This window comes from Hermetia illucens, chromosome 2 (genome assembly GCF_905115235.1).
Source record: "Hermetia illucens chromosome 2, iHerIll2.2.curated.20191125, whole genome shotgun sequence".
NCBI classification, from domain to species: Eukaryota; Metazoa; Arthropoda; class Insecta; order Diptera; family Stratiomyidae; genus Hermetia; species Hermetia illucens.
The window spans coordinates 172455757-172481825 of NC_051850.1; the positions used below are offsets into that span (position 1 = coordinate 172455757).

The window sequence follows — 26069 nt, forward strand, 5'->3', positions numbered from 1 at the left end:
GCATGATATGAAAAAGAAGCAGCGGAGCTTTGATCATTTAATAGACGCCACTAACCCGTGTTGGGGTTGAATTAAACTTTCAAAGTGACTATGAATTCGATTTGGCTGAATGCGTGCCAGAAATATTGTTTGATGACTTCCTTCTAGTGAAAGTTACTGGTAGGACCGTCGAGAGGGAAGTAGGAAGAGAGGACCCTTCTGGGCTTGGAATTTTCTTGTGATCTCGATAAATTAGGTCAATTGTGGGGGGGGGGGGGTCATCATTTTCTTACCAAGCCCGAATAACCCTCTCAGATATCATTGTTTCCAGATAAACTAATAATAGTTGAGTGAAAAGATTGTTCTTTAATTGAGACGACCCTATTATTTTTGTTAGCATATACCGATATTGCAGGGGCCAGTTGCTTCAGTGCTTATGCATGATTGTAAGTACTGAAGAAGGCAGCAACTGGCTTCCGAAATATCGGTATGCACTAATAAAAAGAACAATCTTTTCATGTAGTTGATACACAGGACAACCTAAACAATGCTACAAACCATACAGAATTCATATATGTACCCACAATTATACCTTACTATTGCGTCCCATATCATTCGGCGAGTCGATAATCGAGTCAAAATCAGCGGTAAAGTACCTCGGGTTGACTACTGACTCAAAGATGAGCTTTTCTGAGCAAATCCAAGCAGCAGCGAACAAGGCTGCGGCTGGAGTTTCGGCGTTAAGTAGGCTAATGGCAAACATTGGGGGTCCTACGTCTAATAGGCGACGTCTCCTGATGAGCTCAACGCAGTCTGCCCTGCTCTACGGCTCTACGGGAGGTATGGGCTGGCGCTCTTAACAAGGAGGTATATCGTAGACGCCTCGCGCAAGTACAGAGACGGGGAGCTTTACGGGTGGCGTCTGCGTACCGCACAGTCTCTGAACCGGCCGTGATGGTGATCGCGGGAGTTATCCCCGTTGCCCTTCTTGCTAGGGAGCGTCAGGCCATATACAAGCGCAAGGGAGATGAGCCAAGGGAGGTGGTTGCTCGCGAAGAACGGCAACACACTCTAGACGAGTGGCAGCTCTCTTGGCAAAATGAAACTAGAGGCAGATGGACTGCGCGCCTCATCGGCAACTTAGGTGCGTGGCTGAATCGGAAGCATGGTGAGACTGACTATTTCCTTACCCAATTTCTAAGTGGGCATGGAAGTTTTCAGTCTTACCTGCACAAGATTGGAAAGGCGCGTTCTCCGGATTGTGTGTTTTGCAATGGAGTTGTGGACGATGCCCACCACACTTTTTAAGGTTTTGTGTAAACACAAAACCTTATTAAAATCGGTTTACCGTCTGTCTGTCTGTCTGTCTGTCTGTCCGTCTGTCTGTCTGTCTTTTTTTTTTTTTTTTTTTTTTTTTTTTTGTTGAGGAGGTGGAAATCTTCAAAAAGACACTGGTCTGGACACACCAGCGTGTGGGATTTTTACCCACTAAAACCACCCCCGACTCCCTCCCTGCCCCGCGGAACCACCATAAGGTATTACATCACGGGGCGGAGTCAGCTCACTCTAGCTTTGTCACCTTTCTTCTATACGCGGCGCACGAGACCGCGCTTTTCTCCTTTCCTCTGCCTTTCGCAATTTATCTTGAATAGATGCGATCATGGAGTTGACCGCATCCCAATTCTTTTCATGTGCTAGCATTTTCGGTACCAGATTTTCTGGTACCAGCACCTCTCCTAGAGTCTCTTCAAGATTCCTCCTTTCTTCCACAAATCTCGGACAGTGGAAGAATACATGCTCTGGGTCCTCTGGGACTCCATTGCAATTTGGACAATCGGGTGAGGTCTCCAATTTAAACCTGTGAAGGTATTGGAGATATCCTCCGTGCCCCGTGAGAAACTGGGTGAGATTATAATTAATCTCACCGTGTCGTCTCTCCAACCACTCCTTGATGGCAGGAATGAGCCTGTGCGTCCACCGGCCCTTTCCCGAGCGTTCCCACCGCTCTTGCCATCTATTTATGGATCTCTCCCTCTCAGCATTCTTCGTCCGCGATGAGGAAGAGGTTGGCTTCGCATTGTATATATTCGCCATCTCATCTGCCAAGATGTCAATCGGCATCATTCCAGAGATGACGAATGCTGCATCATCTGAGACAGTCCTGAAGGCAGAGCATACCCTCAGGGCTGTCCTCCTGTAGACTGAACTCAGTTTGGTAGCATTCCCTGACATCCACAACGCCTCCCTCCAAACTGGGGTCGCATAGAGCATGATCGAGGTCACCACCCTGGCTATAAGCAACCTAGAGGTATGCCGTGGCCCTCCCACGTTCGGCATCATCCTCGCCAGGGCCATACTAGCAGTGGATGATTTATCACAAACATACTGTAAGTGTTGCTTATAGCTGAGCTTCCTGTCTATCACCACCCCCAAGTATTTGATGGTCGGCTTGGAAGTGATGATATGATTCCCGATTCTAACACACGCGTAATTTCTCTTCCGGCGCTTCGTGATGAGGACCGCTTCTGTTTTTTCTTCCGCAAGCGTCAAACCAGAGCTCTCCAACCAGCATTTGACAGCACTGATTGCCTCGCTTGAGTATAACTCAGCATCTTCAAGATGCTTTGCGACAACAACCAGTGCTATGTCGTCAGCGTAACCCACCACTGTGGCTTCCTCCGGAAGGGGAAGATTAAGTACATCGTTGTACATGATGTTCCACAGTAGTGGGCCCAATACGGAGCCCTGTGGGACACCGGCGGAAATAACGTACTCCTGCGGTCCGTCATCAGTGTCATACCATAGCCTCCTTTCAGTTAAGTAACTATCGACGATAGCAGCGAGATAGGCGGGAATACCAATCTTCGCTAGGGATTTGCGTATTAGATTCCAATTGGCCGAATTAAATGCATTTTTCACATCCAGGGTTACTACCACGCAATATTTGCTGGTACTACCCTTTCCGTGAATTGCATCTTCGGCCAAGCCAGTAACCAATTTGATGGCATCAATGGTTGATCTGGCTTTTCGGAATCCATACTGCCGATCTGAAAGGCCGCCTTGGCCCTCAACAACCGGGAGTAATCTATTATAGATTACCCGCTCTAACATTTTCCCCACCGTGTCCAAAAGACATATGGGTCGGTATGACGATGGTTCACCTGGAGGTTTACCAGGCTTAGGCACAAGTACCAACTTCTGTCGCTTCCAAGCCGCCGGAAATATTCCTTCGGACATGCACGCTTCAAACAGCTCAGCGAACATGTCCGGCCTGGATTTCACGGCAAGCTTAAGGGCCTTATTCGGCACTCCGTCCAGGCCCGGCGCTTTATTGTCTCCTATTCTGCTGCAGATCTCCAGCAGCTCGTCTCTGGTGACTGGAGGAATTGCCGTCACATTCAGAGGTGGTTGGAATATGTCGGTGCTCTCCTCTTGCTGGGGGAATAACCCCTGGATGATTTTCAGCAAGAGGGTGGGACACTTGATCTGCGGAGAGGAGCGGCCTCTGAATCGTCCCATCACGATTCTATAAGCACTCCCCCACGGGTTGATGTCCGCTTCTGAGCAGAGCTCCTTAAAGCATTTTGTCTTGCTTCGCTGGATGGCGAGCTTGAGGGTTTTGCGGGCTGCCTTATAGGCGCACTCTTTCTGCCCCTGATCGACTCTACCTACCGCCCTCTGAGCCGCTCTTCTGGCTCGGTGGCAGGCTGATCGAAGACCGGTCAGTTCATCATTCCACCAGTAGTTTGGTCTTCTACTGGGGAATGAGCACCTCCTAGGCATAGACGCGTCACATGCTTTGGCGACGCATTGAGCTAGATGGACGGCTCTTTCCGTAGAGGCGCCTGCTATATCAGGTTGATCTAACCAAACCTCTAAAAAGCTCTCCTCATCCAAGGATTTTACAGACCAGCCTGAAATCTTTTTCGGTTTCGGGCATGATAGCTCTTTGGCCTGTGGCTCGACACATGTCTCAAAGAAGATTGCCTGGTGATCGCTGTGGGTGTAGCGTTCGCTGACGCACCAGGACATACCACGCGCCAGCGCAGGGCTGATAAAGGTCAGGTCTACAACCGAGCCTGACCCCCCTTTCTGAAAGGTGTTTACGGCACCTTCGTTAGCCAAAACCATGTCCAGCGGCGCAAAAGCCTCTAATAGACTGCGCCCCTTAGCATTTGATTCTCTGCTACCCCACTCTAGGGCCCAAGCATTGAAATCACCAGCAATCACCTTTGGACTTCGTCCCCTTGCGTCGAGAACAAGATTATCAAGCATTTGCTCGAATTCAGGCAGTGTCAAACTTGGTGGGGCGTAGCAGCTGTATACATATACATCACTTATTTTCGCCCACACAAAGCCACTGGCTGCCTCACTTGCAGTACATTGTATGGCTTGTCGACCACAAGCCCATATCGCCGCTCCACCAGTCGAATCTGTGACCCATACGCCACCGTGGCGGTTTCTGTACGGTTCACTTATGATGGCAACCTCCATCTTAGATTCGAACGTGGTCTGCTCAAGTAAATCCTGAGCGACCCTGCAATGATTGAGGTTTATTTGAATAAACCTCATTTTCTCATTGCAGTGAGCGCCTTCCTAAATTCCGGACATTTGGCACTTCCGGCAATGTGCCGGTTATCCTGTCCCTCTTTGGCTACGCACAATAGGCATTTGGGGTCCCTATTGCACTCTCTGGCAATATGGCCTTTCTCCCCACACCTTCTGCATCGATCGGACCGATCAATGTTGCTGGTGCATGCCTTCGCGAAGTGACCAAACATGAGGCATTTAAAGCACCTCTTTAGTGAAGTTTGCTCCCTTAAACGGCAAACAACCCATCCAATCCGAACCCTTCCGGCAGCTAACAACATCTGTGCTGCCTCCGCTGGCACTCGTATGGTGGCCGTTTGAGTGCCACCATAGGCTTTCCGTAGACCGACAACAGACTCCTCTGTAAGTTCTTTCAAGTTGAATTGCTCCTTCAGAGCAGTACAAATTTCTCCTTTCGATGTAACTTCATCGAGATCCTTACATTGTATATAGATCTCATGTTTTTGGGCACGCACTGCGGCATTCTCCCCAAGTGAGTTTTTCACTTGAGTGCGAAAGTCATCAGTTTTGCCACCGCTGGATCTTTTCAGCTCGAACATGAGATCCCCTTTCTGGGTTCTTCGGATTCTGTTCACATTTCCGCTCAGATCTTTTAGGTCGGGATCCGCTTTGACCTTTTTGAGTATCTCCGCGTAGGACAGATTGCCCTTACTGGAGATAACAATCGCATCTGGACGAGTTCGCACTTTTGCTTTTCGTTTCGCTTTTTTGTTGGTTACTTTAGTCCATCCATCGTTTTCGTTCGTCTTGGGCTTCGCAACGCTGGTCGAGTTTCCTAGATTCGCTGTATGCTTTCCTCCTTCTGAACTGTTGGTGCTGGTTTTCAGGATGTCCTGTCCGCCTTTTTTCCTCTTAGGCGCCTGCTGATTATTTAAAGGATCCCCCTCTTTTTCACGTACTCGCTTATTTCGCTGGGATTCGATGGTAGTACGGTTAGGCGTCACTTGGGTCGCTTGTGATACTGTTGGCACAGCGGGGTTCGGCGTGTTGTTATTATTCTTCTCCTCCATATGTGATCTATTATAGAGGACTCTAATGGCCCTCACCATATTCTTTATGGCTTGGTGCACGTTGTGCTTGTCCTTGATAAACTCGGACAGCTCAACTATCTTTGCCCCAAGCTGGGTGAAGGGTAATTCCTCCGGATCAGGACTCCGCTCCTTATAAGCCCCGACAGGGTTACTCCTTTTATACGCTGTTTCACTTTTGCCAGTTATTGATCTTGCCTGTACTTTTTCCTTCATCCCCTTTAGCATTGGTGGAGATCTCAAAGTTGATGAGCTTCTTTTGAATGGATCCTTATCTTGTTCCTGGAGCACCTCCTGCTGTCGCGCATCTTGAACATATGCTGTGGGTGTTGTTACAGTTTTTGTCGTCCAACGATCCATCTTCAGTTCATCCTTGGTTGTTCTTGCTACTGGTGTTCTCGGTAAGGTCGTACTTCGCTTGAACACTTCCTTCTCCAGATCCAAATCACTTGTAACATTATATGCCAAGGTGGCCAAGTTGTCCACCACCGAGGCACTGCGGTCGAGGGATATCGACGACCGGGAGCCCGCTTGCTCACTCCCAAAAGCCGCCGGTACTGGGGTTCCGAGCCCCTGCACCGTAAGTTTACTCCTTCTCTCGTCTTCCATGGTGGTTTTATGTTCTGGGTATCCTTCCCATAGCCATTTTGGTCCGCGCACCAGAGATGAGCAAACACTAGCCCATACACAGTCAGAAAAGAAAAGTGCATGAACACATATTTACACATCAATAGGTATGCCCCTATCCGCCACCTGGGGTCGCGCCTGATGGGAGATCTGGCAACTCCGCACCTCTGTCTGTCTGTCTGTCTGTCTGTCTGTCCGTCACACGCATTTTTCTCGGAGACGGTTATAGCGATTGACACCAAATTTGGTAGAAAGGTGGGAACAGTGAACGCTCACGCATACAGTGAATTACATCCTTTTACGTTGAATTTAAGGGGGGGTCCCCATACATGCAAAAAGGGGGTGTAAAATTTTTTTTCATCAAATATAGTCATGTGGGGTATCAAATTAAAGGTTTCGATTAGTACTTTTCGAAGCCGGTCTTAGTTTTGACATTTCTTGGAAACGTGGGGAGTGTGGGGGGTTGAAAGTGATCATTTGTTTAAGGGGGCCATTCTCAGAAACTACCAAACCGAAAAATCTGAAAAAAATCACTAGGCTGCCACTATATGGTGCCTTGGCTCCGAAATACCTTTCATACCGATATCTGTTCAAAGAAAGTTAATAATAGTATATTACTATAAAATTTTGTAGTTGGCTGGAAACCCCCCTTAAATTCATCCTAGTGGCACCAAATTCTGCAGCGATGTAGGCTATAATGTAGAGCATGATCATACCAAGTTTGATGGAAATCGCACTATTACTAACAAATTTATAATACGTCGAAGTTGTTGCTTCTTTGAAAATTGAAGACTATGAATGTCAATATCACCCGAAAGTGGACATATGCATACATTATGTGCTACGTACTAAGAAATACACAAAACCTTTCGTACCTGAAGCGTCCAGCTTCCGGTTTCCCGACTTGTTTTTCTTGTGGAAGGTGGGATGGGGTTCGTCAGCAGCTCTATTTAAACACAGGGGATCTCTCTCCAGACAACATTGTGGAAGAGATGCTGAGGACTGCTGACAGCTGGAACCGTGTTGCCCATTACGTTCGGGCTCTTCTCGTTGCTAAGAAGATAGAACTCGACCGGTGGAGGAGCCGGATGGCAGGGGGTTCCTTGAACTGACAGTTCCCTTCCTCCTCTCCCCTCCCGTTGGTGAAAGGAATTCCCTGATTTGAAGGCTCCGCAAGGCGGGAGAGTTCGGGGGCTGGCCCGAAGTAATGTGACAAACGGTTCCAGGCTAGCTCTCTGACGATGGGAAGGTGTTTAGTTGGTAGTCCGACAACGTACTGAATCGGGAGTCCAACACTGTGTGCGTAAATGCATTCACCTACCCTACCCCAAAAAAAACAAAAAAAACTATTACAGAAGATTTGGTACGAAATATTACGATTATCAATTATCGGGAGTCCAAAATAAAGAAAATTAACTCTAGGTGCCGTAATCGATGTACGAATTAGAAAAAACTCGAAATTGTATAACAAACAGTGGTCAAAAGTTTGTCAATAACGCCCAATAAAATGAACACGAGAGGTAATGTAGGAAAACAATTCGTTTATTATGCCAGAATGGGTTGTGATATACAAAAGAAACATTATTCAATACACATTGTAATGATATGAGTGGAAATAGGAGATCAGGTCGATCATCCTGAGTGGCCGATAACGACCTAGAGGGCAGAGCTATCCCAAAAATCTAAACAAATTGGCTAAATTGACCGTGAAGTTCCGCCCACAAAGATTGAAGCGCTATCAAAGTGCTCGGTCGACACGTTCTTGCACGCCTCTGTGCTAGCCAGGCTCGGGAATGTGGGGGGTCCTTTGAGCGCTTTGATCCCTCACGCTTCATTACTCAAAACAACGTGCCTTTTTCGATGCGTGGGTCCGCACCGGATTTTAAATTCTCCATTACAACGAATTTCGCGACGGCCTATCGAAGGACAAACAGAACGCGAGCTAACGTTGGAAAATAGAAAAGAGAAAAAAAACCGGCTCGACCGCGCGCGTGGAGCCGTAAGTCTCCGGACCCGAGTGCCGCGATCAAGGAGGGGAAGATCCACGACGGATCACCGTCTCAATTGCTGTCTCTTCCGCCTCAGATCTTGTATGAGACGCGGACTCTGAGGTTCCCACCCTTCCTCGACATCCTCCGGCCAATTATTCACTTTGAGGATGTCCCTTTATAGAAATTCCGCGGGAGTACGGAGGAACGAAAGGGAGGAAGTCCTCAAACTACGATTAGATTAGTCAATCACCATTGTTCGTTGTTCAAGCATTCATTAATTATTACAAAAATTATTACAAAAAAAATGAAAATAAAAGTAAACAAAATATAAAATTTAAAGAAAAAATGAAAATAAAAATAAACAAAATGTAAGATTTAAAGAAAAAATGAAATCATAGAAAAAAAAAAAGAAAATAGAAAAGAAAATAAAAAAACAAGGACTTACCCAGGTGTCACTCCGAGCTCGGATTGATGCTGGTTTACTTTGTTCAAGGTTGCTTACTCTATTTTTAAGTAATTGCTTGGACGCCTTTCTACATTATGTTCTTATTCTAGTAACCTTAGTTTTATGTGATGCAGATGAACAGCAGCACACTGAAGTCGTCCTGACGCCAGGAAGTACACGAAACACTTTTACTGAATATTCATCCAGATATCAAAATTCCAAGCCTCAGTACAGGGAACTGAAATGACTGGGGAGGACAGTACTGCAAAAACCAGATCTACGCACGACTCCAACAGGACAGGACGAGAGATTTTGTAAGTTGAGTTTGGAATTCCGTCCTGGTCAAAATCTAGGTGGGAAAACTCAATTTACACAAGATTTTCGTTTGTTTTGTGAGAGTGTTCAGCTTGTACCCCGTTCACTTCAAGGAGGGAGTGCTAGCAAGTCCACGGATAGTCCTGGAATGGACCCCGTCAAACATTTGCAAAATCACTGAATTCACTCAGCGAAAGTTCCGCTCATCCATAAAATAACGTATCGAACCAGTTATTCCCACAAACTGTTCTGGCGCTTCCGCTTTAAGTAGGTGAAGTTTTAAGTATCTTACGGAATCACAACGCAACTGGCAAATCACTCCACTACGCTCACGACCCTTCATGCACTCTTTGAAGCCGGTGTTCCACCCTTTCTTTTGCAATACGTTACTTCCTTTGTCTTCGATCCCAAAAACTTCTTTGTCCTTTCCACTCCGCCAAAAATCCAACTCCCGGTTATTTTTCCGCGCAACGCTTTCCAATCCACATTATAAATTAATCTCAGGAATGTTCATGACCATAATGAACTTCTAGCAACCTTCTCCTCACTCACCAAACTCCTCGTTGTTTTCCTCCTCCGCCCGGCTAGCTCAGTCGGTAAAGCATGAGACTCTTAATCTCAGCGTCGTGGGTTCGGGCCCCACGTTGGGCGCCATTTGTAATGATATGAGTGGAAATAGGAGATCAGGTCTATCATCCTGAGTGGCCGATAACGACCTAGAGGGCAGAGCTATCCCAAAAATCTAAACAAATTGGCTAAATTGACCGTGAAGGTCCGCCCACAAAGATTGAAGCGTGAGGGATCAAAGCGCTCAAAGGACCCCCCCAAATTCCCGAGCCTGGCTAGCACAGAGGCGTGCAAGAACGTGTCGACCCAGCACTTTGATAGAGCTTCAATCTTTGTGGGCGGAACTTCACGGTCAATTTAGCCAATTTGTTTAGATTTTTGGGATAGCTCTGCCCTCTAGGTCGTTATCGGCCACTCAGAATGATCGACCTGATCTCCTATTTCCACTCATATCATTACAACATGTACAAAAAAAACAAGTCAGGAAACCGGAAGCGCGACGCTTCCGGTATGAAGTTTTGTTAGTAATAGTATAATTTCCACCAAACTTTGTAGGATCTTGATCTATATTGTATCCTATTTTGTGGTGCTAGAATGAACTTAAGGGGGATTTGCAACCAATTACTAAAAACTATCAAAAAAAAACTATTAACTTTATTTGAACAGATGTCGGTATGTGCGGTATTTCGGACCCTAGCCCTTAGTGGAAGCCTCTTGATTTTTCTCTGATTTGTGGGTTTGATAGTTTCTGAGAATGGCTCCGTTAAAGAAATGATCACTTTCGACCCCCGAATTCCCCACCTTTCCAACAAATGACCAAATTAAGATCGGTTTCTGAAAGCGCTAACCGAGACCTGTCATTTGATACCCGACATGACTATGTTTGATGAAAAACAAGTTTTGCATGTACGGAGACCTCCACCCCCTTAAATTCGATGGGGAATTATGTAACTCACTGTATGCTTGAGCGTTCTCAGTCCCCACCTTTCCACAAACCGTCTCCGAGAAAAATGCGTGGGATGGAGAGACAGGCAGACAGTAACCCGATTTTAATAAGGTTGTGTTTTACACAAAACCTTCAAAATGAAAAAAAGTGAATCAAATTATCACAGTCGTAGGAAAAGGAAAGCAAATCCAACTCCCCAGCAATCGCGCTCAAAAGACAGAATCAAAACAGTTGTTAATACTTCCTGTATCCACCGTTGGCTTTAATTACGGCTAACAACCGGTAAGTCTTCGATTCCACCAGGGTTCGAAAATAATGTGTCAGAAGATTATTCTATTTTTCGAGGAGTCGCGTTCTCATTTCTGCTTTATTTCTGACGGGTGGGCGCTGACGAATATTGCGGTACAATTGGTCCTATAGGTTTTCAATAGGATTGAGATCCAGTGATTGGAGAGACGTGGCTAATAATTTAGGACAGTTGTAAAGGAACCATGCCCGAGTTACATACGCTTTATGATTCGGATCGTTATCCTAGTAAAACTAGAACGAATCTAAGATGCCTAATTCCTCAGCACTCTGTCGCAGATTTTGTTTTAAAATTTTGATGGCAGTCATCGTTCCTTCAATAAACTGCAGTGCGCCGCGAAACAACCCCAAATCCTGACATAAATTCATTGTTCCCGGCGCTACCGAACAAATTGAATTTGGACGCGTCATAGAAGACCGTTCTAAAAAAAAGTTTCGCCCTTGGAGATGTACTTTTCTGCAAACTCGAGGTGCTTTTTCTTATTCACTAAGAAAATGTACGGTTTATTGCTAGCAATTCGAGAATTAAAACCGGTACTTTTCAAAAGGTTTCTAATTTTTTTACCCCAAATTCACTCTGATTAACATGGCCGTCAAGCCTCAAGCGGTTTTTAATAGTTTGCTCAAATTCAAAAAAAGCATGGCTGCACTCGGTGAAGACATCAAATTTCTTAAACTATGCTTGAAATATGGCGTCACGCCTAAGTCCCATGTGGTTAGTATTAAGTCAGGTTTAAGTTTACCCTATAATCTTACTAGATCAGTAGAAGAAACCTTAATTAGGACTAGTGCTAAAAAGCTTCATGCAAAATTAGCCTATACCACACTGAAGGCATATAATGCGCACTTGCAATTAGCAGCAACAGAAAACTGTGCGGAATCTACCTTCTTCAAAATTCAACGGGGTTACGAATGTGAAAAGGAACGCAAGCGGACTTTGCTAAGGAAAAAGCTCAGTCTGTTGATAAAAAACTCCCCGCACACTAGTCATGAAAAACCAACGGTAAGTACTATTCCTAATCAAGTTATTAAAAAATCCTCTACTAGTTTCAACAAGGATGAAATGGATCTCCTAAACAAGGGTTGGAACTACGCTGTAAAATCCGACCTGCCAGTTGAGCACACTGTAGTAGATGTAGAAGGAGCTATAAAATTCATGGGCAATGAAGCAAAGGAGGAAATCCGGCACGAAATGTCAAAAGCCATGGCTCACCAGAACAGGTTTCGGAAGTCTGCTAACCAGCGTGAAATCAAGATCGTACGAGAACTGAAGAAGAAGTCGGTATACTACTTAAAAGCGGATAAGGGTAACATGATCGTAATTATGGACAAGCAACATTACGATAACCTTGTAATGGAAAAGTTGACTGGAGGAAACTATTTCGAACTAAGGAATGACCCGCTACCAGGATCTATAAAAAAAGTAGAGAAGGCCTTCAAAGAATGCTCTCTAGTGGTTGGTAACCCCACCAGGCTGCGGATGCCAAACCCATCGTTACCTAGAATTAGATGCCAACCAAAAATTCATAAACCAGGCAATGAGATGAGGGAGATCATTGCAGATTCTAACTCCCCTACGTACAACATTGCTAAATGGTTGGTCGATGAATGCCAAAAATTGGGATCCATTAACGGAAACCAATCCGTAAAAAACTCGAAAGAATTGATTGATAGATTGAGTGCAGTGGGGGCTTTGGCGGATAATGAACGACTAGTGTCATTTGACGTCAAAGCTCTATTCCCAAGCACGCCTGTAAAAGAAGCCATAACAAAATTTGAAGAGTGGCTACTACGTTTTGGTTCGACACCAGAATGGAGGAAAAAGGCTAAACAATATGCGAGGTTGGCTTCCCTCTGCATGAGTGAGAACTATTTCACATTCAGGGGAAAATATTTCAAAAAGACCTCAGGTGTAGCGATGGGCAATCCCCTCTCCCCACTCCTAAGTGAAATTTTCATGGCATCACTAGAGGAAAAAATGGAGGAGGATGGATTATTGCCAAATAAATGGTTCAGGTACGTGGACGACATTTTGGCAGTAATCCCGGACACAAATATCCAAAATATGCTGGATAAAATCAACACGCTGCACCCTAAAATAACCTTCACTCATGAGATTGAGGTTAATAATCAATTGGCTTTCCTAGATTTGACAATCAAACGTCTATTTTCAGGAAACCGACCAGCACTCAACGTACAATCCCGGCCACTTCGTTCCACAGCTACCAACACAAAATGGCTGCTTATGGCACCATGATCCACCGCCTCCTAACAATCCCGCTCACTGAGGAAAACCACCGGAGCGAAAAACTCTACATCTTGCACACGGCTATGAAGAACGGGTACCCCGGCGCCACCATAGAAACAATGATTAAGAAACACACCCGAAGGTTAGAACGTAGTAATCTTACTACACTCTATAGCCAACAATTAATCTTAACTGCTCAAAAAAGATCAAGTGTCACCTTCTCAAATCTGTCCAAACACATACAAAGGACATTGAAAAGGTTTGACATACAGCTGGTAGGATCAAGCCGTATCTACCAGCTAAAAACCCAGCTGGCGGGGGAAAAAGATCGAAAAACGGTAGAAGAGATGAGCGGCATTTATAAAATCGCCTGCTCAGATTGCCCGAAGGTATATATCGGGCAAACAAAAAGATCGGCAACCACGAGATTATTACGTGCAGTTATCTAGGCCTCAAAATATATGCCATTTCGACATCTGCTCAAATGAACTTTCTAATAGAATGTTACCAACTCTTAAAAATTGACTGAAAACCCCCCTTAAGTTCATCTTAGGAATACTAAATTTTGCAACAGCATAGAAGACAATATCTTTCATTTCATGGAAATATAGTAGTTAAAACTTACCAATTTCAGGCAAATTGCCCGCATTCTAAGGCATAGAAATTAGATGCTGACGTCATAATTAAGGGGGGGGGGGTGCTGCAGCCAATTACTGAAAATTATAGTATAGTATGGAAGGTATTTCTGAGCCTAGCCACCAAATAATGGCAGCCTCTTGTTTTTTTTTCAGATTTTTCGGTTGTTCAGTCTCTGCAAATGGCCCCGTTAAATAAATGATCACTTTCGACCCCCCAAACTCCCCGCATTTCCAACAAATGTCAAAACTAAGACCAGCTTCGGAAAGTAATGACCGAAACCTTTCATTTGATACCCCACATGACTATATTTGGTGAAAAAAAATGTACACCTCCCTTTTGCATGGGGACCTCCCCTTAAATTCGATGTAAAAGGATGTTCCCGCTATATGCGTGAGCATTGCCAGTTCCCACCTTTTCACCAAATTTGGTGTCAACCGCTGCTACAGTCTCTGAGAAAAATGCCTGTGACGGACAGACAGACAGGCAGACGGACAGTAAACCGGTTTTAATAAGGTTTAAAAATAGAGAACAATGGAATTTTTAACTATGTACATACGGAACTGTCATGCATGCATGCACATAGGGATACACAAAACCTTTTATACTGAAGCTTCCGGTTTCCCGACTTGTATGATAGTGATAGTCGTAAGTTCTAGTCAGCAACGACAATATCACGCAATTTCCTATCTCACATTAGTTGAAATACTCCGGCAACGCGTGCGTGTGAAAGGACCACGTGTTTTGCCAAAACCTGATTATAATAGCAGAATCACCTTTTATTTTAGACATGTTATGAAGTAATACTATACTGTTAACTAATGAGATTCATTATTCGAATTTAAATGCTGCTTCTACTCTAGTTCTCATTCATCTTTGGATACACTGTCGAACAACTGGAACCTTTAGCCATTTTTTCCTACTAATAAAATCAAAATAATCTACGATATATCGTGTTTGTATTTTATATCATACAACCACTAGTCGAAGGCATCGTCTTTTTCTAGGTTAATAAACGCGCTCAAGGTTAGGCAGAGCATCTTTATTTCAATATGAATATCTATGAGCAGTGGTGGTAGACTAGAAAGATAAACTTACGTAGTTTGTTTATAACTTTTCTGTTTCACTACTTGTTTATCTAAAGTTGATTTTTGCCAAAATATATGTTGGATGTACGCAATGTTATACCAACAAATCATCATTTACATTCTTTATGCAATTCACACAATTTAGATAAGTTGCTGAAAACTCACATTTCCATCTTAGTAAGCTTGTGAAAATCATAGTTGAAATTTCCAACATACTCGTAGATATGAGCAACAATTTTTGGTCAGTTGCTAATTAATTCCGGATGGTACGTCTTTCAATGAATGGAATTTTAATTTAAGATTATGAATCTTTTTCTCAGCATTGATACGGTATGTTGTAAAAAGAAAGGAAAAACCGCGATCAACAAAAATGCAGAGTTTCGTTTTCTAAAAGTAAATAGATAAACAGGGTCAGCAGCGGAACTGCTTAGTAGGCACTTTGCTAATTATAGAAACTGGCTTTTTTACATTTGTGCCAAAAATTGATATTTTACTGAACGGATTACTAAAATACAGTAAAACCTCCAACAGTGGACATTAATCCAAAGTTATTTGATTGCTGGTATTGCAAGAAATCTAAAAATAGGAAAAAACTCGCCACGCGTGCTGGAAGCAACGCGTAATCATCAATGAAAAGCCGCCGATAATAAATTAACAAATCCGCCGGCTTATTGGACACTTCGACATTGAAGTGTGTTGCGTATGAGCCTGAAAAGTTCACTTCAATCGACATGTATGCATATACTGTTCGTTGTTAAAAGAGGGACGAAGACGGCTACGGTTTCGTGCTACAGCAGAACCAACTCATCAGATGCTGCCTCACCTCTGCACTGGGAGCAGCGTAACCTAAGCGGCTCACAGGTGTGCTCCTTTTTATAATTCGCAAAACACGACAAGGGTGAGTGGGGGCAAGTTGCTCTCCATTTGGTCAGGTCCGACATTAAATGGATGCCGACACAGGACTCCTCAATCCCTAAACAAAAAAATTCTAACTCCGGCTAAGCGTTGGTCCGAACTAGGGACGGATTTACGTTGGATGTAATTTGCACTTTTGTCCTGTCTTGCGAATTATAAAAGGGGATGGGGGATTCCCAGGACAGAGGTGAGGCAGTGTCAGATGAGTTGCCTCTGCCATGGTACGAAACCGTAGCTGTTTTCGTCCCTCTTTTAATTTTTGAACTTTGGGTGTTAAGCCCAAAAAGAGGAGTCCGCGACCATAAAGAGCGGGAGCAAGTTGGTTCGATCCGACATTAAGTGGATGCTAACTTAGGACTCCTCAATCCCTAGGAATCAGGGAATGGAAGCAGATTTCGAGCTTTGCGAAAAGCACGTTGAAAATGTCTGCGTTATGTGTGTTATAAGACACAGGACGGCAGATGGTGTCACTAGAGGTGGAGCAGTCCATCAGACCCGAGGAAAGTTTAAAAAACTCGCATAACTTCAGATAGGATCTACGCTGTTGGGGAAGGGGAGGTTCAGAGAACAGTGGCGGGAGGGGTGGTCCACACAAGGGAAGTTTTTCTTGAAGAGGAGGGAACGGGGTAATCTACATTGCACATTTGCAAGGGCAAGACAATCAGAGTTACTGGAAGGTGACCAGATCATGGAGCAGTACTCGAGGGTATTCCTCACCAGGGAATTGAAGAGAGCTAAGGAGGCTTAGATGGAGTCAAAATCATTGGAAGAGCGAAGTATATGGCAATTTCGTTGCTCGATTGGTGACTTCGAAGCAATAGGTGTCGAAGCAGAGCTTATTGTCAAAAGCGACTCCGAGGTCGTGAATGGAATTTCGGTATGATAAGGAATGTCCGTTAAGAGAGTAGGAGAAGGAAGTGGGTGAGTTCAAGCGAGTAGCACATAGAGAGACACTTTCTGACGTTTAGCGCTAAACCATTAGCAGAGCACCTACGAACCAGAGTATCTAGGTTAAATTTAAGGAAAACACAATCCATAGGCGACGATATAGCAGAAAACAGCTTAAGGTCGTCGGCATAGAGCAAACAGGAAAAAGTAAGGAGGGGGAAGCTCGCTGATAAAAATAAAGATAATAAAGGACCCAGAATAGATCCCTGCGGGACGTCAGAGGAGAAAGAGAGGTAGCGGCAAGCCATAAAACAAGTGGTATGGCGAGAGTTTGGATAGAAGTATCTTGTAATTTACAGTGTCGAAGTGAGTATAGTGAATGTAAACTGTTTACACTTCTTGCCATGAATTTAGACATTTGGTAAAGCCGACCAAGTTGGAGTTAGTGGACCAACGCTTAACAAAGCGAATGGAATGATTGGTTTGAAAACGATTAAGTAATTTTTCTTCGGAAGTAAGTTTATATGTGGGCTCCTGTTTAGTTAAAGGTAGAGTTGTGTGAATGTTGGAGAAAAAGAGTTCTTTGATTCGTGATTTTGCTAGAAAATCCTCTCTCCGTTCTCTAAAGAAGTGTACCTGAATTGTTGTAAAAGCGTCCTCAGTCGTTTAGTGGGTACCCCCCATGAACCGGGAACCATAAAATTTTCAGTGACTTAAAAAGGAAGTCGGACGCGAGGGCATGTATTCATTTTAACCACTAGGTGATGCGACAACGCAGTATGTTCGAGTAATTTACAGGCATGGAGAAAGCCCGTAATGATAGCAACTTTTAACGCAAAAAGTTGGGCATCCATTCTGAAGGCCACAAAAACAGCAAAATGTTCAGCGACTAAGACTGTACTTACTTTTAAAGAAAAGCGTGAGACATCCGTCCCCTTAGGACCAATTACAGTGCAGGCAGACCAATCCCGAATGAAAGCAGCGTCCGACGCAAGGACAAGAAAATTCCTTGATTTGAGGCGTTCCACGACCCTACCACACGCAGCCGCCGCACGTGCCACCACAGTCATAAGACAGAATAACCTTAATCTTATTAAGGGGTTGTAGGAATAACATTGGGAATTAAAGTATCGAACAAGCTTTGGAAAGAATTAAAAATCGAGGATAGACCAATGTCAGCATCTGGGTTTGCACTACCAATTGATAGGTTTTAAGATTCTTTTCCTTTAATTTGAGAAATTCCTCGACTACCAGCAGGGGCCTTCTGAAACGGAGTGGTGACTCTTGCAGAATCCAGACATAGCTGAAACTGCTAGTTGTCACCCATTGAACAATCTCAGCAGAAAAAAGGAACTTTGACATTGTGTCACTCAACGTCGCCAGATCAACCTTCTCAGAGGCGTTCTACACTTCAAGCGCCACAGCCAACACGTGTTGACCTTTACTTTTGGCGGTTGAGATGTAGAATAAAAGATCATTGATACAGGAGGATGTGGATTTACCTGCAGTATAAGCATAACAGTTTGCGGGGAGGATTTTCTATTCTTCAATGAAGAGAACGCTTCCGGCGCTAACCAACATATATACTGGAAATTAATATTGCCTGGACTAGGGGCAGAGACTGTTTTGTGCCTAGATAGGGCAGCAATAAGTCTTCTTCCGGGAAAGGTTGGGAAACTTTAAGATATCTAAGGTAGTCAGGCAGTGAGGGAGATGGGGCAAAACTGCCCAGCCAAAAATTCAAGATATTCAAGGTTTCTCCTTGGGTCCCAGCATAGATTTATCACTAAGGTATTTACGGAAACCCTTCATGAATTTCTAGAAAGACTTTACATCCTTTGTCATAGTCAGGTCAGTCCAGATCTCACGCGATCGCTTCGCGTTTAGCCTCCTCAAAAAGGAGAAAACTTGTAGTTTTTGATTTGGCCCTGAATCGTTTACACGCGATTTTTTTCTTTTTGAAGAAAATCTTGAGCTCGGGGACCACCAAGTCTTGGGCTGACTTTTGTTACTTAAATAGGTCTAGATGAGACAGCTATTTCACGTTACATAACTTAATGATAGTTAAAGTGGGGATATCTGCTTTTGGATTTATATTGATGATCTGAACCTTTAACTTATTGGTATCAATTTTTAATTTTGAAGCTGTCATCATTGCCAAGTGGAGTAAGAAAGAGTAATGTCTAACACGGAACCCAATTGGTTCAGCATAGAGGGTGGGTTGAAATAAGTGGGCAGTCCAATATTATTATGAAGTTAAAAGAGCAGTTGAAGACAACTGTCTCCAAATTCATCCCTTTGCGATTACTGAGGTAGTCTCCAAGATATTTGGATCTGGCAAATAAATCCCCAGTGATAAGAACATTGTTATATCTCTTACAGAAAGAGAGAAGCCTGCTGAGGGCCATATTGAACTCTCTGCTCAAAGTCTCAGCTATGACAACATCATGATCTGAAGCATAGTTAATTTATCGAAAAAGCCATGCGATGAGCTGCGCAGTCCATCTGCCACTAATTTCACTTTGCCAGAGAGTTGCCTCCCTTGCGGTGGTATATGGTTTAACGTTCCTTAGCAAGAAGGGCAACGGGGATCACTCCCGCGATCAACACCATGACCGGTTCAGAAATAGTGCGGTACGCAGACATCACCCGCAAAGCTCCCCGTCTCTGTACTTACGCAAGACGCTTACGATGTACCTCCTTGTCAAGAGTGTCAGCTCATAGTTCTGCGCCGGAGAGCAGGACATATTGCGTTGAACTCATCAGGAGACGTCGTCTGCAAGACGTAAGACCCACAATATTTGTCATCAGCCTGCTAAACGCCGAGACTTCAGCTGCAGCCTTGCTCGCTATTGCTTTGATTTGCTCAAAAAAGCTCATCTTTGAGTCAAGAGTCAGCCCAAGGTTCCTTACCATTGATTTTGAGTTGATTATCGACTTGCCGAACGATATGGACGCAGGGTCGGAATTGTCTTTTTAGCCAGGATCGCAGGAGTACCCTCCAGCGCGGCCCCATCTGTTCCAAGGGTTTTGACAAATTTCCCGGTGTTCACCTTCGCAACGTTCCATGCAAAGAAAGAGTGCCGGGGTGGCGCAAACCGAGAGTTTGTGTCAACTACTTCGAGGGCAATGTATTGATGGTCGTTTGCCGAGAAGTCTTCCAGAACTTGCCACTCGTCCACCAGCGACACTAGTGTCTCCGACGCGAAGGTTACGTCTGCAATGCTCCCCTCGCAGTCTGGGTGCCGGAATATTGGAGTGAATCCGGTGTTTAAAACTACCAATCCTGTTTTTGCCGCGATTTCGAGAATTCATTTCCCTCTGGGGTCTGGGTCAAGCATGCGCCATTCAAGTACGCTGGCATTGAAGTCACCTCCGACCAGGATTCGCCCCTCTGTGCCCAAAATAACGTCCTCGAATGCATCAAGCCTGCATCGAATCCCGACATCGTCTCACTCGGCGTAAGATAAACACTCAAAAACGTTATCCCTAGACACCGAATCCAGACAAAGCCGCCCCTCGGCCTTGGTGTCGTCCCGAACCCAGATAGCACCCGATATGTCAGGGTGCCATGAAACTGGGTTCTTGTTTCGGTACTGCTCACTGATGAGCACTAAATAAGGTTTGATTTCTGCAGCGAACTGCGCTAGTAACTCGTGAGCCGCTGCACTCCGGCGCATATTGATTTGTAGGATACAGATTATGTAGACCTAGCTTTGTCCAGTTCTGCTCGGAAGACTGGACACCGCCCAGAGTCCACAGTATGCACAACACTCTCATCAGACGCGCCACGGTCCCTGCATAGGACGCAGCTTTCCTTTTCGCTGCAAGTGTTCGCTTTATGGCCTGTCTGACCGCATTTGTGGCATGCTGCGCTTCTATGTCTGCGCATAATCCAAACATCTGTAACACTGCTAGTTGAGGCCGCCTGGATTCGTATCCTACACACTACACTACCCCTATACTGATTTTTCCGCTTTTTAGAAGGTTCCTCGTGTATTGCTCCGTAACTTCCACAACAGCGAGTTTTTTGGTCTCGGGTATTCGCGTTTGATGGCCTCTTCTACCTCGCTCTATTCTCTGAGGCAGTCAAAGTCTCGGATTTCCAGAGAACACGTGGGTTTCATCCTGGAAACCGAAGCTTTCTCTCCCAGAAGCCCCTTGACTGCTTCACAGAACGTAACTTTCTTTGTTGTAATCGGGCTTAGTTCGACTAGGACTCTACCATTCTTCATTGAATGGGAGACACTTCTGCTCAATTATTTCCGATTTGATCCTGTAACGGATTTCACTGACAACTTTCGCAAATGTCTTGGCTTCCGCCCTTCGTCTTTTCTTATGGTGCTCCGTCCTTCATGTACGCAGCACAGGTTTTTCGGATGACGCGGCGTGCTGTTGTCTCTTGTCCCTCTTCACCTTCTTGTTTTAAACCCTGGGGAGTACCTGAGTGAAATTTCCTTCAGATGCCCCTTCTTCCTTTCGTTTTTTCCCAAGTTCGCCCTGCATGGGCTGTCTGCGATCCGTTTGACGCTCGTAGTATTCTCATTAGAAGATGCGGTTGTTTCTACTTCCCGTGGATTTTCTCTTACTCTTCATGTCCGCCTATAATATGAAATTCTATCCAGGAGTTCCTCCAACTCCATTAACCTACTTTTCACTCCTTTGCTGATGTTTTTCTGGAGAAACGTCGCAAATCACATGCGCTTCACAACTCCCGCGCATTACTTAATTGGCCTCTTTTCTTCAGCTTTCGTCAGAGTAGTTGACAACACTCCCACTCGGCTTATATTCGAAACCATTTGGTTAGTTTCGGCAGTTTCCACTGTGCTTCCTTCCGCAACTATAGCGCTGTGTGGTACTGGTTCGCCATCTCTGTTGCAGATGTCGCATCATTTTATGAGCCTTCTTCTATGCCTGCGGATTCCGTTGTCTGGTCGGGTATTTCAACCCTTGTTGCGTCCTATGCTGGGCGCTGGGGCGAGCGACGCATTTTCGAGCTGTATATAAATGCAGCCAGCTCACTCTCCATTCCCACTATCTACTTGTTTGTATTGTTGGTGTTTGCCATTTCTTTCCCAGTTCTTGACCAGCGCATCGTGTGCAATGGAGCGGGTCACAATAGTCAGGAACGCGTATATCCTCGGGGATCCCGAAGGGGCTGGCTCTTGATACACGCCACAACTACCACAGTAGCTGTCCTTCCTGATTTTTCATTCAGATGAAAGTGATACTTGGGTTCCCTTTACTGGATCAGCAGGGGTTGACACTATCATAACTATCCAAACCTTGGAGTAGACTATAATAATTATTTGAATCACGAGCAGCTTCTGTCACAATAATGCTCCTGATTGAAGCAATTTCCACATTCTTGACAAATTCCATCCACTTAGGATATAGTCGCATTGTGTGAACTATCTCCACAAAATAACCATGTATAAACTAAATATGGGAAAACGTTGTTTTATAACTGGTAAGCTTGCGATTCAGTCATAAAAATCTGTAAAGAAAGTATGTCCAGAAGCAAGATTCCTATCCATAATAGATCATCTGGATTCACCATGCGAATTTAGAGGTCGACTCCCTATCAACTCCACGTCCAATTACTATAGATGTTTAACGAAACAGGATTACTAGAAATTGTAAAATTTCTTTGATTGTAACTAGTTATCAAACGCAATCTAAAGCGATTATCGGATGAATATAACTCTAAAAATACCTATTCCTCCTTAACTACATTCACTCCTATTTGCAATGATACACAATGCGCAAATTATTGGCCGCAAGAAGCTTTCCCGTATAATTTCTACCATTTTCAATAAAACTTTGTTATTATGACCACCAGCATTGTACATAGTTATCGTTGATATTGAAGTTTTTTTCGCAATTTTAAGAGTGAAATACGAAAATCATATACCTTACTGAAATTACATCAAAAATTTCCTTAGACTCGGTTTATTTACACTTCAAACCTTTCTACCTTTCTCCAATTTTTTGTACAAATATGTATCTATTCATGTTTTGTATCTATTCATGTTTTGTAAATTCATAATTACTTTGCAGGTGAAGGAACTGTAAATTATGCTCTGCATTGTAATTTAGATCATAGATTTCAGGCAATTTTCACTTACAAGTGTTCAATTAATTCACCAAAAACTGGGCTTTCTATTCATAATGTAATTTTAATTGCTAATTTTTGTCTTAATTCAAATCATCAACGGAATAAACCCGAAAAATATTATCATTAAATATTAGAAAAGTGTTCATTATGATTTACTTTTATGATCATTATACAATTAATTATTTTAACGAATAACAGCAATGAACTTGAAATTAACATAGACTTAGTGTCTGATATTTTTTTAACTCCACACAAAGCCAAACAACTGCTCTAATAATTTACAATATGATAATGAAGATATATCTGGAAATATAAATATTCAAGTTTCTTCCAATCTCAGGAAATTATACGTAAAATGCGTAAACAAAACTCAAATGATATCACGTATTATTATTGGAAAGAGTTTAGCTAATCTGAATCTTGTCGCGCTTTTATCAAAGTTTGCGCAAAATTTATCTAATGTGATATAGAATGTTAGTTGGCTCTTCTGAAAAATGGTGTTTTCAGATAATATAATATTTGCTATTTCAAATGAACTTTCAGCAGTTCAGTAATTTCAATGACTTGTGTTTACACCTGAATATTACGTTTGGCCAATGTAAACCTCTTATCACAAAAGATTGACATTCTGAAATTATGACCGTTCAATCAGACTAAAGTTCATTGAATACAGTTTTTAGTCAGAAACAATCTAATGGTCATTTCCGAGAGTTCATCGTGACCAATTTTGATGACTTCCTTATGATGATAAAATATTGATTAGCTCCTCATACATTGACTGACTAAGCGTGGAACCAAAAAATTATTGGAACTGTAAAAAATTAATAATTAATAAACAAATCTGAAAAAGAGTGAAATCTGTATAGAATCTATTTGCCAATTGTTATTATTGTCACTACCTAAAGATTAGAAGAAATGAAGCTGCCAAATGAACTTTCATTTTCCCCTTTTCTCGTAAAGAAGTCTGCGAAACCAAAAGCGCGAAAATTTGTCCAAATTTCGTTGTAGAGATCTGACAAGAACACAATTCAACTAGAGCATGAGCGGCAAAAGATAATTGCCATGAGTGAACATAAGATGGTGGTGGTAACATAGATGCGACTGAAGTCAAACCCCCATCCCAAAAAAAATACCACCGATGCTAAGGATACTTACATTACTCGTCACTTATAGTTCACCTTATTTCAGCTTTCTTATTTGTCAGAGGGGGGAGTTAATTGGATTGCTCTACAAGTGTCAGATAGAATGTCAATTAGGTTTCCAATTTTTCTTTGACCACACTTGGGCTTGTATTTCATTTCTTGCACCTAACCATTTCCTCACGCAACTGCTAATTTTTCCAGAATCAACTGTCCTTAAGATGCTTCTTATCCAATAATATTACTTCCCTCCTATTCCATTATACCAAACCACTCAAGTCGGTTTTGGTTTTTTATTTATATTAACAGCGTTTTTACGTTTCACGGACAACTTATGTACTTTAGGGGATTGCTCTGGAATAGACTAGCAAATTCATTCAGTTGGCTACATCCCTTTTCTTTCCCAATAATAGAGCTTTCATAATTCCTACTGTTCCAAATTCCTTGCTCTCCATTAAATTCAAGTTCATCTTTAACATTTGTAGTATCTGCGGCTTTGCGGCATATGAAATACTTCATGCGCCTTGTCCAGTGACAATCTGACAAGACAGTACATTTGCTTATATGCAGCAGTTCTTCTTTTTCTCACATTTTAGCGCCCATTAGCTTCTCCAATATACTCCTTCTAATTTCTTAATTCCCATCCAATCATTCACTTATACTAAAAATTTAAATTTTAAAATAATCAATCAAATTAATTTTTATTTACAAAACCCTGCCCCCCTAGTACCTTCCCCAAAACCCTAAAATACATTCCCGTTTAAATATTTCAACTTTTAATATATCCACTTCCTAATATTTCGAAACGATCGTTGCCGTTTTGCTTGCATATAGGCTTGTTCATGCGTCATATTATTATATGCATTCCTAACGTTTTGTCTCAGACTGGGACGAATTGGAGCTTGTTTGTAATAAAGCGATTCGGGACATAGAGGATAGGAAAATTGCTATGACCCCTGCGCTACGCTGAATGCAAAGTCGAGATCAACCATAGCAAAATTAGTGGCCTGGACCAGCTGAGATTTGGAAGAGCTGATCTCCAGTGCATAAAGTGAGAAATTATATCAGTGAATCTATTAGGAAGTATTGTCAAAACGTTAAGAAGACCACATTATTATTAATGAATTTTCATTTTTTGATGATTTTGTTTTGTAGGTGCGTCTTGATGTCCGATTGAGGAAGTTAAAAAGATTAAGGAGCTGTCCAATAAGAAGAAGACACATAATAAATGCTTCCGAAATTACAGATACTTCCATAGAATTCGTAAATTCTCCGTAGAAGAGGGATAACCAGAGCATCACTTTCCGCTAACACGAAGGCAATACCATCCATACATTGTCCTACGTTTTTTTTTATTTGGGGATTCCCTCTTCCGCATCCTCCAATATAATGGCCTAAGGGATATCAAAGCAGGGTAGGAGCACCAAAGACTGCACCTTACCTAAAAGATGGAGAAGCATCGATCGAGGATGCGATCCGTTGAGGATATTTCCTTTCAATCGTGGCACTCTTGTACGAAATTTTACGGTTTCTCACGCGCGTTATGCCATTATTTTATCTTTCATGTGCAGGTTTAGCTCACATGTTGAGTCCTCTCTGAATTGCGTGAGTTGTCCGTCCTTCTTTCGAAATTGAAGAAGTCTAACCCCAATAGAGGTTTTCGTTCGTTGTCGGAGTTGAAAAAATCTAATAGCAATCGGAGTTCTCGTTCGTTGTCAAGGAAGGATTCGCCGTCGCCCGACAGGTTCTGGTTTTACCATGCGAGGTTCGGAGTACGTGCCCCCACCGCGCACGTGGATTGTGCAGTCGAATTAATCGGAAAACTAAAGCCGGCGCTATCAAGCCGACAGCATCCACCAGCCAAGCCGCCTCCATATTATAGACAAATCTACGCGCCATCTATTCCTTTAAATATATGGTAATATGCTATTATTGACTCTATTTGTGAAAAAAAAAATTTGCGCACTCTTTCGCAAGTATGGGAACCCAACGAAAAATGATGCCACTTGTTGGATGTAAAGGGTTTCACAGACCACAGCCGCTTCCGGGAAAATTAGGTGTGACAGCAGTCGGAGATAGGGATAGCCAGACAGACACTGAATCGATTTTAGTAAAATTTTGTTACGCACAAAGCCTTAGAAGAAATTGTACAATCCTCACTCGATTTTAGGTTACATTTTACAAAAAAAAATTATTCTTTGTTCCAGATGCAGGTATACGAA

The 26069-nt window shown here is 43.3% G+C and overlaps 1 protein-coding gene and 1 non-coding gene across 2 annotated transcripts; both read left to right on the forward strand.

Moving 5' to 3' along the window:
* The first annotated feature begins 9574 nt into the window (after positions 1-9574).
* On the forward strand, positions 9575-9647 carry Trnak-cuu. Its single transcript has one exon. It is a non-coding gene; the product is annotated as a tRNA-Lys (tRNA).
* Positions 9648-11401: 1754 nt separating this feature from the next.
* LOC119648616 lies at positions 11402-22665 on the forward strand. Its single transcript, XM_038050386.1, has 2 exons — positions 11402-12568; positions 22651-22665. Exons 1-2 carry the CDS (start codon positions 11402-11404, stop codon positions 22663-22665), a joined length of 1182 nt encoding a protein of 393 aa, XP_037906314.1.
* The last annotated feature ends 3404 nt before the right edge of the window (positions 22666-26069 follow it).

What these genes read in the sequence shown, in the direction of transcription:
- LOC119648616 (XM_038050386.1), top strand. Translation starts at nt 11,402, where the DNA reads ATGGCCGTCAAGCCTCAAGCGGTTTTTAATAGTTTGCTCAAATTCAAA.